The sequence below is a fragment of the Prionailurus bengalensis genome, chromosome B4 (assembly GCF_016509475.1).
Source record: "Prionailurus bengalensis isolate Pbe53 chromosome B4, Fcat_Pben_1.1_paternal_pri, whole genome shotgun sequence".
Classification (NCBI taxonomy): Eukaryota; Metazoa; Chordata; class Mammalia; order Carnivora; family Felidae; genus Prionailurus; species Prionailurus bengalensis.
In genome coordinates, this window is record NC_057358.1 from 134,096,870 (window position 1) to 134,117,819 (window position 20,950).

The window sequence follows — 20,950 nt, forward strand, 5'->3', positions numbered from 1 at the left end:
TTCCTCCTGGCTCAACAACTTAAAACATTCCCATAAGTAGCTAATAATCACAGGTAAGAGAATCTAAGAAGCTGGAAAAAAACTACTAGCTTCTCTTGATGCCCCTACTCACTGAAAAAGTAGTTTCTATCCATAAAAAAAATAACTGGTCCAGCACAAAAAGAGTTAACCGGCCTGCTTGTCAAATCTAGACAATAAAATCCACATAATAAAAAAATTTTCTCGGGGCGCCTGGGTGGCGCAGTCGGTTAAGCATCCGACTTCAGCCAGGTCACGATCTCGCGGTCCGTGAGTTCGAGCCCCGCGTCGGGCTCTGGGCTGATGGCTCAGAGCCTGGAGCCTGTTTCCGATTCTGTGTCTCCCTCTCTCTCTGCCCCTCCCCCGTTCATGCTCTGTCTCTCTCTGTCCCAAAAATAAATAAATGTTAAAAAAAAAAATTTCTCTAGTACTAATCTACACTAGTGGTTTTCCTCTAAAGCAAAGATACTGGATATAAAATTATTGACATTTTAAGCAGAACATAAGCTATGAACTGCATTTTCTTGCTTTTTCTTCAAACAGAAAGTCATCCGCAATAGATGTTCTTTCTTTTTACTTGCTTGGCACATGACCTTTCAGAATAAAGGCTATCTTTTCTAGCCTGTGACCGTGGAACTTAAGTTGCAGCCAGTGGCATACACCCATTAGGGGGTGTGTAGCTGCCTCTGTAAACCTTCTTTCAGAGAAAGCTGGTTACTATTAAAACAGCTGAAGGCAGCAGATTCCCCATTAGAATTACAAACTTTTAAAAAAATCTCTTCCTGGTTTTTAAATTTCACACTGTCTCATTTAGGAAGTATTCAAAAATTGTTCCTGCAGTGCCTTTTTAACTGTTCTTCTACCTGTATCATATAGGCTAGGCCTCTGCTATCACTGAAGACTTTGTCCCTGTAGTAATTTCTAATCATTTGACATTTACAAAAAAGAGCTTGTATTATTTTTACACTCGACTCAAAGTATTTTTCATGAATAATAATTTCATACAGTGCTTTTACCTAGTATCTCGTGAATATCAACATTTAACAGAATAAAATCCAATTGTGACAATTTAGAAATATTTAGAATACATCATAATCAACTCTTACTCCATCTCTTAAAGTACAATGTTCATACCTCAATAAATGTTAGCTGCTCTGGGGTGGGTGCCTGGGTGGCTCAATTAAGTGTCTGACTCTCAATTTCGGGGCTCAGCTCATGATCTCACAAGTTGTGAGATCAAGCCTTACCTCAGGCTCTGTGCTGGGTGTGGAATCTGCTTACGATTCTCTTTCCCGTTCCCACCTCTCCTCACATGAGCGTGCATGGGTACTCTCTTAAAAAATATATATACACTGCTCAAAGTGTGAGGAAAATAATTAATATAATACTATTTCCACTAATATAACATTTTTAAATGAGAATGAAACTTTCTAGAGGCTAACATTCTAAAGACTTTTTTCAGTATTCCATGGACTAATAGTACTAAATATAATAGACCTATTTGAGCCCCAATTCAGAATATTTTCCGATTATTTACAATACTAATAGTTTTAAATTTTCTTTAAAAATACCTGGGAAAGAGCCATACTGAGCTCCTGATTGTCGTCTGGCTTCTTCCTCCTTTAATACAAAGAAAGAAAGAAATTATATAATGGGGGTGGTGGTGGTGGTAGTGGTTACGAGTCTGCAAAACCATGCAAAAAACTGTAAAATCAGCTAGTTAGAGGAATGACAAGTTTCAAATGGCAATACTGGACTAAAGGACACGCCCCATCTGCCTCTCCAAAATTTTCTAGCTAGGTTGTAAGAAGCATTACTTTTATTAGAGCTGTCTAGTGTTTTACCTCTACTTGGGGTAGGAAAAAAAACACCTAACAACTGGAAAGCAATACAGTACTGATTGACGTCTGTCCATGCTTATGCAAAGTGTAAATTCTTAACGTTAAAACTCTAAAATGAAAGCACATGGTTAAATGATGAAGACTGCCAATGGCTTTTGTTTCTCAGGTTCGTCTTTTCCATACTCTCCCCACATAACTTAATACTACCAGAATTTTACTGATTTGTTTTTGCAATTTCCAACAAAGAAAATACAAATTTTCCTCATAACCAATCATAACCTCATCAAGGATGTATAATTGTAAAAATTACTTTTGACGACTATAAACCGTAATCCTAAAAATTAAGCATGATGCTTTAAAAGCATTTATTATTGTGTTAAATTATTTTATTAAATTCAATTATAAATTAGCTTTATTAATTTTGTTAAATATTAATATTTAATATTAAGTGATGAAAAATTAGGATGTCATGTTACATAATTATAACATAGCTTTACATCCTTTTATTCACAACTGTTGGAAATAACTAGATGGAAGATGATAACATCAAATGCGAAAAACTAAGAGAAACAAGAACAGTAGGAATATTGTGGACGAATTACGAGTAACTTTTCTTTTATCTAAGTTTTATGACTTTGTAACTAAAAATAAAAAATAGTCTATTTTAAATAGCTATGAATCCACACTGGAACAGGAGGAATCGTAAATAACAAATCAGGGAAAGCATCCACAAGAAATCAAATAATACTAACAAGTTTTAATTACCCGACCAAAAAAAAAAAAAAAAAAATCCCTAATTTTAGGAGGACACAACATGAATATAAACTGGGGATGTATAAGCTCACTTAAGAATTTAAGGACAAAAGATATCCCTACAAATTAGATAAGAAGGAAAGAAAACTCTCTGTAAGTAGTATCAGCCTACAGAACTGCAGCCAGCATTAAGAGCCAAGAATCAGAATGATATCCTAAAACTCTAATCTACTGTATTTCCCTTTGATGGTTTAGCTACGGAAACTTTACCCTCTGGGCTCTCTCATGTTCTTCCCGAGCCTTCTTAACCCTTTCTATTCTTTCTTTGATCTCTCGTTCTTCACGTTTTCGCTCATACTTTCTCCGATGTTCAGCAATTTTCTGGGCCTACGGAAAAAAAACACACACACACACAGAAAAATGTTTCCTTTAAGAGCTAAGTGCAACCCAACCACCAGTTTCGTTAAAGAATCATTTTTCTTTGTGGAGAGGTGTTAAATTCAACACACAGTTCTGAATGACAGATTTACCTTGTAAGAAAATACCTTACATACTCAGACTTTAACAAGTCCACTGTGAAATAAAGGAAAGAGGATGAGATTCTAAGTTAGAAAGGTTATAAATTTCAAACAAGTAACTACTCAAGGATGACAATTAGGTTTCCAATTGCACAATTCTTGTCTGATGCCTGCCATGGCAAGGTAGAGACTGAGAATATACACACCAGTTATCTGCGACAGTCTAACTATACTTAAGTTTTCCCATCCATAAACTGAGGGGATGGTGGGCAGGAGAAGAGAAATACTTAAGTCTTATAGAATGCTGTAAAGATTAAGAGAAAATATACATACCAGGCACTAGCACATAGCCTGGGCCAAATATTTGGAATCTATTATTTATTCAGAAAACAAATTTGAAGTCATATTCAATTGTTACTTCCGTTTGTTTATGATTATTTTTTTTAAGAATCTTGGGGTGCCTACATGGCGCAAGTGGTTAAGCATCCGACTTCAGCTCAGGTCATGATCTCACAGTTCCTGATTTCGAGCCCCATGTTGGACATTGGGCTGACAGCTCAGAGCCTGGAGCCTGCTTCAGATTCTGTGTCTCCCTCTCCCTCTGTTCCTCCCCTGCTAGCACTCTGTCTCAAAAATAAATAAATATTAAAAAAAAAAAAAATTAAAGAATCTCATGTTCTATGGGTGCCTGGGTGGCTCAGAAAGTAGAGCATCTGATTCTTGATTTTGGCTCAGCTCATGATCCCCTGGGTCATGGGATCAAGCCCCATGTCAGGCTCCGTGCTGAGCATGGAGCTTAAGATTGTATCTCAAAAAAAAATTAAAAATTAATAAAAATTAAAAAATAAAAGCAGGCTCTGTGCTTACAGCAGAGGCCGATGCAGGGCTCGAACCCACGAACCATGATTATCATGACCTGAGCTGAAGTCTGATGTTTAACCCACTGAGCCACCTGGGCACCCCTTAAAAGAATTATCTTAACAATTGTTTTTAAAACACAATCATTTTAGTGCTCGCTTCGGCAGCACATATACTAAAACACAATCATTTTAGTTTTTGGATTTAATATTCTTTTTAAAAGGATGAAACTTGCTACTTCCACAAGGCCCTCAAGCTTTATACAGGGCTGCATATACCTACAACACAAAAAGACCGGACACAACCCTGGGTCACATTTTACAGGTTTTCTATTTTTTTCCTTGCTATAAACTTGATGCCCCCTTTCCCATTTCTAATTTTCTGGTTAAAGCCTATTGCAGGCATGCAAACCAAAGTAACAGTTTGCTTTAATACAGCAAGAGAAATAAAGGCATGACAACCTAATGACATTTCCAGAGGTGAGCATAAACGTCAGTGATAACAGATGAAAACATCCAAATGTCTGTTTCTTTGTATGTTCCACAGGTAAATTATTGCAAGGGGCTGAGTACTAGAGCCACAGGGCATCACAGTTAACGACATTCCCTTTCTGTACTTTAACATACCCTTGGCTGAACTTCTTTCAACATTGCACTAGCATCTTCATCATAATCCAGTTTACAAGCAAGGGCAAGATCATGTGCTGCTTCTTCCCAATGGCCCAGAAGTCTGAAACAGATTAAATTCATTTTATACATATCCACTTATGTGGCATGGTGTCTTTCTTCCTTGTTAAAAAAAAAAAAAAAAAAGGTTACTGAACAAATTTAAATATCTGAAGTATAAATTTTCACAAAGCAATTCAATTACTATGTTCTACTCTATAAAAACTTGGAAGTTTAATTTCCTCTTTGGTAACTATAAAGTTGCTCTTCTAAAAGATACTTTAAACTTTAAAAAATTACTTTAATTCAAAATATCGTAAAATTTTTCAAATTATGTAGAGCTACAATTTTCAAATTTGAAATTCTGATTTCAACTCCTTAAAAATGGAATTAACATAATGTATATTTAGTATGCTATAAAGGCAAAAGAGAAACAATACATGTGTACACATTTTATTGACAGGAGAAACAAAAGATTGTGGGAGAAGGTAAGAATGGAGTAGAGGGGTAACAACAGAAATGACTTTTCTGGGTATACCTGTTAACTCAGTTTTGACTTTTTAAACACAGAAGGGTTTTATACATGTGAACGATGAAAATTAAATCAGAAAAGGCAGAAATAAAGTAACCCCAAAACCTGACCACAAACAAAGAAAAACAAACAAACAAAAAAAAAACAGCTGTTTATCACACAGAGCATATGGCATACAGGAAAGTCAAATACCTTAAAACAGTATTTTGAGGGGCACCTGGGTGGCTCAGTTGGTTGGGCATCCAACTTTGACTCAGGTCATGAGTTCAAGCCCCGAGTCAGACTCTGCGCCAACAGCCCAGAGCCTGGAGTTTGCTTCAGATTCTGTGTCTCCCTCTCTCTCTGCCCCACCCCCACTTACACTCTCTCAAAAATAAACATTAAAAAAAAATTTAAAACAGTATTTTGACTGTATATCTTAACTGAGATATATTCTAAGGATAAAAACTGCAACAGACACAAAAACTTTCAACTTTGCTTAGGGAGTATATTATTGTTAAGGTAGGACTGTAAAAACAATTTTATGTATGTTATTGAATAACAAGTAAACACATTATAGACAAGGATTTTGAGTCTAAGAGAATAGTGTCAAAAATGCATGGTACAAAAACAGACATTCAGATCAATGGAACAGAATACAGAACCCAGAAATGGACCCACAAACATATGGCCAACTAATCTTTGAAAAAGCGGGAAAGAATATCCAATGGAATAAAGACAGTCTCTTCAGCAAGTGGTTCTGGGAAAACTGGACAGCGACATGCAGAAGAATGAACCTGGACCACTTTCTTACACCATCCACAAAAAGAAACTCAAAATGGATGAAAGACCTCAATGTAAGACAGGAAGCCATCAAAATCCTCAAGGAGAAATCAGGCAAAAACCTCTTTGATCTTGGCCGCAGCAACTTCTTACTCAACACGTCTCCAGAGGCAAGGGAAACAAAAGCAAAAATGAACTATTGGGACCTCATCAAGATAAAAAGCTTCTTCTGCACAGTGAAGGAAACAATCAGCAAAACTAAAAGGCAAATCACGGAATGGGAGAAGATATTTGCAAATGACATATCAGATAAAGGGTTAGTTATCCAAAATCTATAAAGAACTTATCAAATTCAACATCCAAAAAACAAATAATCCAGTGAAGAAATGGGCAAAAGACATGAATAGACACTTCTCCAAAGAAGACATCCAGATGGCCAACCGGCACATGAAAAAATGCTCCACATCACTCATCATCAGGGAAATACAAATCAAAACCACAATGAGGTACCACCTCACACCTGTCAGAATGGCTAACATTCACAACTCGGGCAACAACAGATGTTGGCGAGGATGCAGAGAAAGAGGATCTCTTTTGCAATGCTGGTGGGAATGCAAACTGGTGCAGCCACTCTGGAAAACAGCATGGAGGTTCCTCAAAAAGTTAAAAATACAACTACCCTACGACCCAGCAATTCCACTACTAGGTATTTATCCAAGGGATACAGGTGTGCTGTTTCGAAGGGACACATGCACCCAATGTTTATAGTAGCACTATCAACAATAGCCAAAGTATGGAAAGAGCCCAAATGTCCATCAATGGATGAATGGATAAAGATGTGGGGTGTGTGTGTGTGTGTATACATACACACACATACATATATACACATACACACATACATACATATATACAATGGAGTATCACTTGGCAATCAAAAAGAATGAAATCTTGCAACAATGTGGGTGGAACTGAAGGGTATTATGCTAAGTGAAATTAGGGAAAGACAAATATATGACTTCGCTCATATGAGGACTTTAAGACAGAAAACAGATAAACATAAGGGAAGGGAAGCAAAAATAATATAAAAACAGGGAGGGGGACAAAACATAAGAGACTCTTAAACATGGAGAACAAACAGAGGGTTGCTGGAGGGGTTGTGGGAGGGGAGATGGGATAAATTGGTAAGGGGCATTAAGGAATCTACTCCTGAAATCATTGTTGCACTATATGCTAACTTGGACGTAAATTTAAAAAATAAATTTTAAAAATGCAAAATAAAAGGGAAAACATTTAATATTGAATTTTAATTGAAAACATCAGTATAAACTCAAGGTTTCATAACTTTTTTCCTTAAAATCATTATTTAAAAAATGTTTTCCTAACTCTGTTCAATGAAATGACAGAAATAATGCTATCCCAGAGACAATGAACATATCTAGTGGCCAAACTTTACTTTCTGTAAACATTATCCTCACAAAAATGAACCCTAGTTTCTTGGAGAAATGGTTTCTTCTGAGTCTAGGACAAGCAAAACAGGAGATGAGCCCATGCTACCTTGTACCATAAAGCAAAGAAATGCTCAAAGATTACTGGGCTCTCAAGAGGATCAACAGCAATACATGAACTTTTTGACTCCCAGAGCACTAATTCTAATCTTTTACCTTTATCTTTGACGTGCATCTTCATAATCACCAGAGCTTTTTTGAGTACCTAATACAGTTGTCCCATGCATATCCATTTTCATTCCCATCCACACTTGGAGTACAACACCCTTCTAATCCACATAAGATGTAAATGTCATTGGACATCTCATCCCCAAGCGACAAATACTCACTTGTATAACACTAAGTTTTGCTTCCAGGAAATGATGACTAATCTAGGATAAATTCACTTCTTTATTTTCCCCTTTTTCTGATTTGCAGGTGGCCTGTAAGTAACTAAAGTAGTTTGAGGCTAAGGAATTCCTTCTTCTACAACATATTGTTTAACGTTAGGTTACAGAATTAAAAGAAAATTTGTAAGGCCATGTTCTTTTTTAGAAATAATTTTGATCCTTACCTTAAATTTGACTATATGTAGTCAAAAACTGTAAAACAATGGTTTTCTTTGAAGAAATAAAATGAATTTTTATTTGTTCCTTATAGTCCCTCAATTATTATCAAGCACATATTATCTTGAAATTAAATCCTTGGGCAACTTCGTTTTGCTTTAAAGGCATATTAAAACATCAGATTTAAATTTTAAAAGTTCTGGGGCGCCTGGGTGGCTCAGTCGGTTAAGCGACCGACTTCGGCTCAGGTCACGATCTCACGGTCCGTGAGTTCGAGCCCCACGTCGGGCTCTGGGCTGATGGCTCAGAGTCTGGAGCCTGTTTCCGATTCTGTGTCTCCCTCTCTGTCTGCCCCTCCCCCGTTCATGCTCTGTCTCTATCTCAAAAATAAATAAACATTAAAAAAAAAAAATTAAAAAAAAATTTTTTAGAAGTTCTGAAGATAATGAAATTCCATTATTTACCGGTGTGCTTTCCCTCTCCACTTGTAAGGCTGAGCTGAATCAGGATTTATTTCAATAGCTCTGTCACAGTCTCGGATGGCAGCATTTGGCTTCTGTAATTTGATGAAGACACTAAAAAAGAAGTGTAACATTACAAAGTATTTATTTTGGGGCGCCTGGTTGGCTCAGTCAGTTGAGCGTCTGACTCTTGATTTCGGTTCAAGTCATGATCTCACAGTTGTGAGATCAAGCCCCACATTGGGCTCTGTGCTGAGAGTGGAGCCTGCTTTGGATTCTCTCCTCTCTCCCTTTCTCTGCCCCTCCCCTGCGCATGGGCATGCTCTCTCAAAAGAGACAAACATTAAAAAAAAGTATTCATTTTGAACAATAACACCTTTGGGATAGTCACAGAAGCAATTCCATTGAAATCAATGAGCAGAAATTATTCACAGCAGAAAGGGATGCTTTTTTTGTTTAGAGCTCTCACCTGGCTCTCTTGGCATACAGAATGGCCAAGCGAGGATTCAGCTTGATGGCATCTGTGAACAAGTCAATGGCTTTCTGTAGTTCACCTAAAGTAAAACAGGTTGAGAAATAAAGATTAAGAAATATCTCCCATTCTTAGTAGGACTCATGAGTTTTTTTTAAAGAAAAAAAATAAAAGGATAAAATTAAACTTACAAAGAAAAAAGTACTCATACTAAATTTACAGGGTTGATTAAAAATACTATTTGAATTCACAGGAATGATATAAAAATTCAAGAAAACCAGAACTCATGCAAAGTCCATAACTCACATTTTAAATTCATTTACTGTGTATCCTATTCACATAGTTAGCTTCTTTGTGTATTAGTGCCTTCAGTGAAGTCATTCAACAAATAAAACATACTATACAACTGGAATAAGTCTTTGCACAAAGTTTAATTCTTGGGCATAGGAAACATGGGGAGGGAAGACAAACACAGAGTTTTAAAGGTAATGTCACAGTTCACTTTGGAAAATACATTTACCCAGCTAGTAAATGTGTAAAGAAAGAACTTTAACAGAACTCCTAAACAATGCAGAAGAATGTGGAATGTCATTAGTTACTACTGCAGATGTCTATTACAAATTATTACGCTTGGAGGTCTAATAAGTAATTCACAGCTACCAAGTTCAAAATTGAACTCTTAACTCTGACCCCATCTCTAAAATCCACTTCTCATCCTTATATTATCAACTAAATATGTGGTTCTTTCATTCACTCTAGTTTAGAGGTCAGCAAACTTTTCTGGAAAGGTCCACATAAAAATTATTCTTGCAATCATCAACTATTCAATTCTGCTGTTGTAGTTGCAGACAACACATAAACAAATGCATGTAGTTATGTTGTTCCATTACATTTTTATAAAAATAGGAGGCTATAGTTTGGCTAATTTGTCATCTACCTCATGCCCCAAATCTTGGGAGTCATTCTCAACTCCCCAATCTAAAACTGTTTTTACTGATTGCTATGACAAAAAAGTAAGAACTGTAGAAAAACAGATGTGGAACGGGAAATGAGGGTGGCAGTGTTCAATATGAATCCAAGATTCGAAAAGCTATTTAGTGCCCAAATATATACATTGCTTATTAGAAAACAAATATCACGTAAGAATAAGATTAAATATATTTTTTCAATTTGTGTATACGATTTTCCAATCACTAACTTGTTATGACACAGATACTTATTAAATTATTTGGACCTAACTACATTATAAATGGAACTCTTAGCCATTTCTTTTGGCCTAAAAGGTATGTTCAAGTCATGACAGTAAGGACACTAGGAACAGAGAAAGTCTGAGACTCTTTGCCCTAATCCAAGCCATCATCATTAGCCACTCGGATTATAAAATATGACTTGATTTCTTGCATTCCCTCTGTAGTATCATGACAATGCACTTTGTATCTGCTGTGAGGAGCCGGAGAACCCCATCTTCTGTGCTCAAGGATACACTTCATAAGCTGCTCCCAGCTAATGTTAAATGACTAAATAACAGCAAGGACACCAAGACTGGCCCATTATTGTGAGACTGTTAACTCCTCTATTGGACAACTCTGGCTTGCCAAGACGTTTTAGAAACACACCCATAGAGGATTGTGTTTCTCTCCTACACAGGGATAAACACTTACACAACTTTCTCACTGCCTTCCAAACTCCTCTGGCTCTCCCGCTCCCCCTATTTTCCCTCTCAGGTATTTTCTTAGATTTCTGGCACATCAACACATTTTGACTTCTTCTGCAATGAACATACCCTTATTTGCCCCTATAACCTGATTTACATAAAAGAGCAAGAATAATCCTTTTCAAAAGTAAATACATCTCACAATGAAGCTCTCCTACTCAAAAACAAAAACCCCTACCCACACAACACCTCAATAGCTTCCCAATCATCCTTAAGGATAAAATTGTTAAGTCCTTAGCCTAACCTACAAAGTTTAGTGATCTATCTTCCCCACCACCTTCCCACCACCCATCTCCCACTACTCCAAAGTGCTTCTATGACCTCAACTCCATCTGCCATTCTTACCCCTTCACTCGCCTCGCTCCAGCTACAAGGCCCTTCTGTTATGCTCTCCCAGTTAGCCTCTGTACTTGTTCTTCACCTGTCTCAAAGGCTCTTCCTCACATTGCTTACTCACTTCATCATATACTTTTCTGACCACCCTTTGCAAAATAGAGCTTTCATCAGTGACTATTTTTTTTACTCAGCTCTATTTTTCTTCATCACGCTTATTACCACCCAACATTAAATTACAATTTGGTTTTGTTCCCCAGTAATATATGAGGTTCAAAGGAAAAAAAACGTGGTCTCTTTTGTTTTTCTCACTGTATATCTAGCATCTAAAACACTGCCTAGGGCGCCTGGGTGGCTCAGTTGGTTGAGGGTCTGACTTCAGCTCAGGTCATGATCTCACGGTTTGTGAGTTTGAGCCCCGTGTCGGGCTCTGTCCTGACAGCTCAGAGTCTGGAACCTGCTTCGGATCCTGTGACTCCCTGTCTCTCTGCCACTCCGACGCTTGCCCTCTGTCTCTCAAAAATGAATAAATATAAAATAATCTTAAAAATAAAAAATAAAACACTGACTAGAGGGGTGCCTGGGTGGCCCACTCTGTTGAGCGTGTGACTTCAGCTCAGGTCATAGTATCTCAAGGCTAGTGGGTTCAAGTCCCCAGTCAGGCTTTGCACTAACAGCACAGAGCCTGCTTCAGATTCTCCATCTCCCTCTCTCTCTGCCCCTCCCCCACTCACGCTCATTCTCTCAAAAATAAATATTAAGAAAATAAAATAGGGGCGCCTGGGTGGCGCAGTCGGTTAAGCGTCCGACTTCAGCCAGGTCACGATCTCTCGGTCCGGTAGTTTGAGCCCCGCGTCAGGCTCTGGGCTGATGGCTCAGAGCCTGGAGCCTGTTTCTGATTCTGTGTCTCCCTCTCTCTCTGCCCCTCCCCCGTTCATGCTTTGTCTCTCTCTGTCCCAAAAATAAATAAACATTGAAAAAAAAAAAATTTAAAAAAATAAAAAATAAAAAATAAAAAAAAAAAAGAAAAGAAAATAAAAACACTGCCTAGAACATGCTACGCTTTAAATATATTAAACGGAAAAGCATAATAAAAGTAACATAACTAATAACGTGACAGCTAAAAACACTTACTAAGATCTTAAATTCAGTAAGAATACTGACACTTTAGAAATACCAGTAACTTGGGGAGCCTGGGTGGCTCAGTTGGTTGAGGGTCTGACTTCAGCTCAGGTCATGATCTCACGGTTCGGGAGTTTGAGCCCCGCGTCAGGCTCACTGCTGTCAGCTTAGAGTCCACTTCGGATCCTATGTCCCCGTCTCTCTCTGCCCCTCCCCTGCTCATGCTTTCTCTCAAAAATGAATAAACATAAAAAAAAAAAAATACCAGTACCTTAATAAGAATGGTACCAGATACTATTCTAGGCATAATACACATATTTATTCCTCAATATACTATGTAGGTACATTATCCTTATCGTACAAAGGAGGAAACAGAAGCAGAGACAAAGAGTAACTTCTCGAAGTTTGCCTAGCTAGTACGTGCCAGAACTGGGATTCAAAACCCAGGCACTCTGGCTTCCTAAGTTCAGTGTTTAATTATATTCCTGTCTCTCCAACCCCACGCAGGGCCTGAATCTACAATCCCAGGCTTAGAATACTAATGTTTTATCCCTCTACGATATACTATAAAATTACATTTATTCTAAAACTAGAACTAGGTTAAATTTACACATGAATACAGCTTGGAAAGAAATGTAGAAAAACAAGAACATGACTTATTAGGTAGTGGCAGCAGCTTCATTTTATTAAAAATTGCTAAGGCAATAATAAGAAAACAAATTTAAGAAATATAAAACAATATGCCAAAATAAGTGACAAAAATAATAAATGAATTGGTATCATGGCACAGTAAGATCCTGCACAAGTCAAAACCCTTCTGAGACCTCAGATTATTCATTAACCTGTAAAATGGGAGTAGTATGAGGTTTTAATGAAATAATGCACATTAAATACAATAAAACTGTCAGGTAGGTAGAAAGCACAAAATAAATGTTGGATAAATACACATTAGGTAGTAGTAAAATTAAAAGATTAGTGTGGAAAAGGAGTGGTCAGGAAGAGAAGTGGCTGAGATCAATTGATGGGTATGAATTAAAGCAGAAATAGGTGAAGAAGAGCTTTAGAGAGAAGCAGCAGAGCACAAGTGTAGGAACATTCTAGGACAGCAAGGTCTGGCTGTAATGAGAGGTTAATATTCAAAAAGAAGAGAACAAGGCTGGGAAGGCAAAATATGGGATCTGACTCTAGCAGGTTTAATGCCTTGATGAAGATCTTCAGAAAGTGTGCAAAAAGCTAGTCAGAGGTTACAAGCAAAGGAATTTGTGGAAATAAAAAGCGGTTCTAAGAAAGAATAATCTAGGGACAGTGAACAGAAAGCAATAAAGGAACTAGACATTTAAGGTAGGCAAATTATTGAGGCTAATGCAATGGCATAAACATGTGAAAATGACCTAAACTAAGAAGGTGGTGAGATCACAAAAAAAAGAAAGCGAATACATTTGCCAACTTGGAATAGCAATCAACGCTAAACTCCTAAAGTTCAGTCATCTTCTAATTCTACAGGCGGAAGTCCAAACGCACTCCAGCAACAGACAGCAGCAGCCCCACCACAATGGCATTGTGGCACACTAACACACAGCTATGGAAGGGTCTGCATAGTACCCAAGAAAGGATTTGTTTTTATAAATTATAACTGATTCAACATTATGCTTAATACTACCAGCACTCTCCCACTTTGAAAGGATTTTCTGAAGTGGATCTAAAATGCAAAGATTAGAATAAGAATGTTATTATCCTACGGACATCATTTGCCAAGGGTGTTGCTGTGTCAAAAGTTAAGAGCCACTGTGCTGCTACTACTACCCTTTTTTTTTTTTTAAGACTTTTGCCTCTTCTCAGTATAGAAACACAAGGATATAGCTGGTAAAGGAGTCTTTGAGTCACAGAAAGATGTGTCCAATGCCCTGAGGCAAGGTAATTGATACCTGAGTGGTTTCAGCCTCTTTATCAAAGGGGAAGGGGTGGGTAGAGAATAGGACGCTTACTTTCTTCTACAGTATAAGATACTCAGCAAATTTAAGTTCCCTTCCACTTTTCCACTATTTTAACAGCTGCTGCAGGGAAAAAGAGAATATATAGAAATATAGCAAAGACGAAAAAAAAATCACTCACCATCATTTAGGGCATCAATGGCAGCCACTTTTTTATCATTTGCCTGATCCATCATTTCCTCGGTTATCTAGGGGGAAATCGTAGGTCAACTTAGAAGTAACAGAGAAAGCAAAGAGAAGGAAGCAGCTTGGGCTTTCTTAGGGATGGGGAGATATAACCCTCATTTTCACTCATTCTTCTCTTGTTTCCAGGGAACAAAGAGGATAACTATGGTAAGTGATTAGTAAGAAATTACACAGGATGAGCTTTAATCTTTCATAATGAACAATAAATTGCACTCCCTACCTTTACTTTAGACATCACCTTTGTGTCCCTCCATCCCAACCAACCTAAGCAAGATGTTCCTGCCCTGGTCTTATCAACTCCTTTCTAGTTATTCACAAATACTAAAACTCAATCTCCTCATAAAGATGTAACTAAGTCCTGTTATACTTGAATTTTAAGTGAAATGTCTCATCCTTTTGTTCGAACAAAGACCTACAGAGTACCTATACTGTACAGAATACAAGATGTTGACAGTACAATCATCATTAGTAACAAAAACTTAGAGCAAACATCCCACCTAAATGGAAAGTAGTTATTTCTTTTAAAAAAGGCAAAAAGATTCATTCCACCATTAACCACTGTGTAAAAAATATTACTGCTGCTGGCTAGCTCATTAAGAAAATAACTTGACAGGTTTAAGAATTGGAAGGAAACACCAAGCTGTCTTCATATTTAACCAGAAAACCCAATAGAACTGACAGGTTGTTAGACCTACTAAGACAATTCAATAAAGTCCTTAGAAACACAGAAACAACATAAAAAAATAAGAGTTCCTCCACATCAGCAAAAATCAATTACAAAACTGGACAGAACAGGATACCATTCTAAGAACATGTAAGACTTTCAAGGAGAGAAAAAGTAAAATTCTATTAAAGAACACAAGATGTATACCATGTTCATGGGGGAAAAAAAATTTTTTTTAAAGTAGGCTACACGCCGAGCATGGAGCCCAACACGGGGCTTGAACTTATGACACTGAGATTAAGACCTGAGCTGAGATCAAGAGTCAGAGGCTTAACTGACTGAGCCACCCAGGTGCCCCAAGAAAAAATTTTTTGAATACTTCAACCGAACCGCAAACTACTCAGCAAATTCAAAGTAATTCCAACAAAAACTCCTACAAGTTTAAAAATCTTTTTCAAACAAAGAACAAAAAAGAACAAAGACACACTTTACCAGATAGTCAGACATCCTACAAATCCAGAGTAATTAAAAAAGGAAAAAAAAGACAACTCAGTTTATGGCAACATGGTACACATAAAACCCTGAATAAATGTAAAAGTCATCTTTGACATAAGAATGTAGAAATCCTCAAAGAACAAGATTAAATGAAGACTTGAAATCCAGTAAGCTAGCCAAGTACTCCATCTGCTTTCACCCTTTTAGCAGGTGTCAAACCCAATGATCTCACAATTCTGTTTTTGAATGTAGTGGACACATGAAAGAAAATCTAGATTCAGGTGAAGAGAATACATGTTGTCTAATCGGATACCCTCCAATAAATCTGGAATCCCACCCACATGCCTATACCTGCAAGAATAGCAAACCCAAAATAAATTGGTCCCAATGAAAGGAACAGCCAAGTAGAAAGAAAAAGAAACTCCCCTGTAAACTTATAATGATAAGCCAGAGTTTCTGGTGGAATTCACATTACTTGTATAGTTACACAAACAACAGAAAAACCATGCTGAGATTTTAAAGTGGTCCTTGACTTGGTAGCTCCAATCCAGAGTCTTGATGGAAGCAAACACTTCCCTCTTTGGAGGAATACACCTTTTACCCAGGCCCCAAAAACTTTTCCACAGGTGAAATGTCAAAGAACTCATGGTCAAAATATCAACACATAAGTACACACAGTCAAAATATCCACACACACACAAACCATCCACAAATAAATGAGCAAGAGTCAGGAAAAGTAAAAGAATAAGGCCAGTAAGAGTTTGATAAAGATTTTAATGTGTTTAAGAAAATAGAGGCACATTTTGAAAATGAGTAAGGAAAAAGTGACTTATAAATAACCAAGTGTACTTTAAAATGAATCAAAGCAAAACATAAAGATGAAAAACACAAGCATTCAAATTCAAACATCAACAGCATACATCATTCAGCAGTGATAAAGAGATGAAACTTAATAGTGAAAAAATCTAATACATATTTAACTAGGGCTCCAGAATGACAGTAGAGAGAATGGGGAAGAGGCGATATTTGAAAGATATTAGTTGGAATGTTCCAGAACTAAGAAAGTTAACCCTAGAATTTAAAATGCCCAACAGGGGCCCCTGGGTGGCTCAGTCGGTCAACTGTCCAACTTTGGCTCAGATTGTGATCTCACAGTTCACAAGCTCAAGTCCCATGTCGGGCTCTGTGCTGACAGCTCAGAGCCTGGAGTCTGCTTCAGATTCTGCGTCTCCCTCTCTCTCTGCCCCTCCCCCACTTTCTCTCTCTCTCAAAATAAAAGCATTAGAAAACTTTTTTTAAATGCCCAATATATCCCAAGTAGCACAAATGAAGTATTATAAACCTAAATACCTGAAAGTGACACATCATCAATAAATAAAATCCGTAATTTAAAAAATTCCTTTTACAAAGAATGACAAAAAGTACCTATATTTGTTCTTAAAGATGCACACAGCTTTATGGAGAAAAGGCTAAAAAATTACTTAAAAACATTAGGAAAGACCTAAAAAATTAGATACAGATTCATGGGTAGTTAATCTCAATAGTGAACTGTATCTTCTCCTAACTTGATTTAGATTTAATGCAATTCTAAATCAATTAGATTTGGAGTGGGGGGATGACACTTGATAATATTCTAAAATTTATATGGAAAAAGAAAGGCCAACAAAACAGCCAAAATATTCCTAGACCACTGGGGGTCCCTACCCTAAGGTTAAGGTAAGACAATGTGTCATCAGCACACAGAAAAAAATTAGACAAGAACACAGCACCAGAAGTGGCTCACACGTACATGAAAACAGTGCATTTTGGCACTGGTGGGGAAAGAAATTCTTTAATAGCGCTGACAGGTAGATTAAAGGTGAAAGGTTAACATAAAGTTTTCAAAAGGGAAAAATATATTACAGTAATTATAACCTTGAGATAATAAAGCATGATGTATAAGAGAATTATCAATTTAAGAGAAAAGATTGTTTATTAAAATATAAAAAATACAAGTCACAAACTAGCAGAAAATATGTAAAACACATATAAATGACAAATTGTTAGTCTCTAGACTATAAAATGAACTATAAATCGGTATGAAAAGGCAAACCAGAAGAAAAATGGGTAAAGTCAAAATAGGACTTCACAAATACCTGTGAATGAATGACTAATAAACATTAGAACATGCTCAACTTTATTAGAAATCAGAAAAACTCAAATTGAAAGCCACAAGGGCATACCATTTCACACCTGGCTGAGATGAAATCTGATAGTATCAAGTGTTGACGAGGAAATGGACCAAGCTTCTAAACCACAATTACTGTATTTCAGTGTCTCTCAAGCCTTTCTCATTATCAAACCCCAAAGAACCATTTGAGACATTTTTTAATACTCCCCCACTCCATTTTAATACCACCCAGATATACCACATGTGTGTTATGACCCTCTGGAAAACCACTAACCATTGTAATACGTAAGGTTTTTTTTTTGTAAGCTCCCCTCCCAAGAACCAATTTTCACCACCTTGAGGGTAACACTGTACCCGTTGTGACAAAATCACTTTGGAAGCCAATTTAATATTAGATATCCCATTAATAAGTAATTCCATTTGTAAATGTAAATGTTAGGTGAACTTAAACAGCAGTCAAACCAGATGCAAATTGAAAAAGCAGATAAATGACAAATAACAAAGATTTCAAAGATTGTTAGAGTATGATTACAAATAATGGGAATTTCTACAAATGTTTTAAGTACTAAAATAAAATGCTTTCCTAAATGCCTTAAGTTAGAGAAAGATTTAGTATGTGATTTTCCTGGCAGAATTACATCATAAAAGTCATTGCGATAGGTGGGACCTTTACATTCCTTACTACAAGCAGAAAATAAGCCACTGGACTCACCTCTACATTTTCATCTCCCATTTCTTGAGGGGCATCAGTATCTGGTTCAATCACACCTTCATTGTCAATTTCTGCCAAAGTTAAAAAAATGATAGTAAGACCTGTGATGCCCCACATAGCAGCTACCAGCCACATAAGACTATTAAAAACTAATGAATTATGGCTACTGCAACTGATAAGCTAAGTATTTTACGTTATTTAAACATAAATAAAAATATTTCCTTATTAAATACTACTGTATTGTTTTGTTAAAATTATATTTCATTTTAACTGTTGCATCACCAGCAGTATTTAATCTTATACTAGAAATGTTGGCAAGTGCAGTTTCTAGTATTACACACACACTCCACTGACTTTGTGTCAAAATGATTCCATTCAAATATTTTATTCCACACATCAATGTACTATAATGTTTTAAAAAATACTTTATGCAGATAGCACAAATTATAATAATGATGTAAATCATAATGAAGTATTTACTTTTTAAATAAATTTTAATTTTAAAATAAAGGCACCCTGCTAACGCAGACTCAAATGCCAAAGCTAGCACTATAACCAAAACAGTAATAAGAGGTATGTCATAAATTTCATGACAACTGTAATTTGTTACAGCAAAGCAAAACAAAATAACTGGTCTATATAAAAAACTTTTCAAGGGGCGCCTGGGTGGCGCAGTCGGTTAAGCGTCCGACTTCAGCCAGGTCACGATCTCGCGGTCCGTGAGTTCGAGCCCCGCGTCAGGCTCTGGGCTGATGGCTCAGAGCCTGGAGCCTGTTTCCGATTCTGTGTCTCCTTCTCTCTCTGCCCCTCCCCCGTTCATGCTCTGTCTCTCTCTGTCCCAAAAATAAATAAACGTTGAAAAAAAAAATTAAAAAAAAAATAATGAGCATTAAGAGACATTTTTAGCAAATAGAGCGAATTTAATGTTTCCTGTTGTCAAAAAAGAATGAAACTGAAATTAGCTACCTGAAGTCAGAGTTATCTCAAATGAAAACATTTCAGTCAATTTTTAATGGTAACTGAGCCTGTCACTTTGTCTAATCATAAAACAGCTTACTTCATACAAAAAAAAAAAAAAAAAGAAGGAAAAGCTTTTGGATGAAGAGTTGGTTAAGACATTATTATACTAATGGAAATTTTTAGAAAATTACAAGACTAAAAAAGATATTACACAAAAAGTGAAAGATCTTCAATTAAGCCTCCAAACAAGAAGCCCTTTCTAACAGTACCAAAGTTCACTTGGTTCAAAATTTGAAAAATTACAAGTACTCTTCTTTAGCTTTTAGACAGATTCTATGAGTTAGGAGACTGCCCATTTAGAATCTGGGATATGTGTTTATAGTTTCAAAGGACTTCCAAATTTAGGAAGAGACTTTTTGTCAGTTTGCAGCCTAAAAAAAAAGCCCAAACAGAAACAACCAAACTAATGGCATATCATCTCTTCTAAAAGGAACAAGTTTCATCAGTGTGTGTACAAGTACAAATAGGAAAATAATTTTTTGGTATTTGATTCAGTTATTGAAAAACTTAAAAACAGTTTTTATCTTATCACTGGATCTTATAAAAAAAATTTTTTTAAGTTCATTTATTTTTGAGAAAGACAGAGACAGTGTAAGCAAGGAAAGGAAAGAGAGAGAGGGGGAGAGAATCCCAAACAGGCTCCATGCTGTTAGCAGAGCCTGATGCAGAACTCAACTCATTAAACTGTGAAATCCTGACCTGAGCCAAAGGCTTAACCAACTGAGCCACCCAGGGGCCCTTGGAAAACTTTTACCAAAAAAAAAAAAAAAAAACAAACAGGGAAAAAACTTTTACATATATTTAAAACTTGGGTATGTTACCCAACTTTTTCAACTACAAATTTCATTAAATTTGAATATAGATCAAATATTTCCAAGAAAAATATAACCTCTAATATCTGCATTGAAATGTGCTGTAAAGATAAAAATACACTCTGGATTTCGAGACGTCGTATGATAAAAAGGAAAATATTTCACTAATAATTTCTCCGTATTGATTACATGTTGAAATGCTAACATTTTAGGTTTGTTAGTTTAGATACATTTATTTGAATTAATTTCATCTGTTTACTTTTTAATTTTTTTTAAATGGCTACTATAAATTGCATTTCATATGTAGCTCAGCTACATTACATTTCTATTAGATAGCCCTGATTTCGTCCATTTAGTAAAAATCAGCACCGGATCTTATCATGAGGTTATCAAATACAAACTAACTACTACCTCCTCACCTAGATCACTTTCCTCACTTGATGGTTCGTCTGTCTTTATGTTTTCCTCCGCCTTCTTACTATCTGTTTTTTCTTCCTAGCAAAGGGAAGGCAAACAACGCTTTCAGTATTTAATAACACACCCAATATATACACACTAATTTATAAAAACTTATATGTAAACTGTTCACATCCGTTGTATTTCAGTTGTTAATGCTCCCTTTCTTGTTCTGTTTTGGTAAACTTTAGTTCTGTTTTCATTTCTTTTTAAATCAAATATAGGTCCGATCCTTCATCCAAACATTTTAGACGAGTTTTAGAATTTAAAAAATATTGCGTTATAGAAGCTAATACAAATGCATATCCCACAGTTATGTTACACCCTCAACAGGCACTGTGGTCT

General features: G+C 36.4%; 1 protein-coding gene across 2 annotated transcripts in view; it reads right to left on the reverse strand.

Moving 5' to 3' along the window:
• ST13 (ST13 Hsp70 interacting protein) overlaps positions 1-20,950 on the reverse strand; it is a 32,393-nt gene that overhangs the window by 3,837 nt on the left and 7,606 nt on the right. Inside the window, exons 3-10 of one of the 2 annotated variants that reach the window (XM_043562700.1) lie at positions 20,569-20,644; positions 18,318-18,388; positions 14,212-14,278; positions 8,928-9,012; positions 8,462-8,572; positions 4,615-4,717; positions 2,883-2,999; positions 1,590-1,638 (exon numbers count right to left, since the gene is read on the reverse strand). In XM_043562700.1, the coding sequence (XP_043418635.1) occupies positions 1,590-1,638; positions 2,883-2,999; positions 4,615-4,717; positions 8,462-8,572; positions 8,928-9,012; positions 14,212-14,278; positions 18,318-18,388; positions 20,569-20,644 (679 nt within the window). The remainder of the gene's footprint in view (positions 1-1,589; positions 1,639-2,882; positions 3,000-4,614; positions 4,718-8,461; positions 8,573-8,927; positions 9,013-14,211; positions 14,279-18,317; positions 18,389-20,568; positions 20,645-20,950) is intronic. The other variant, XM_043562702.1, reaches the window with a different exon arrangement.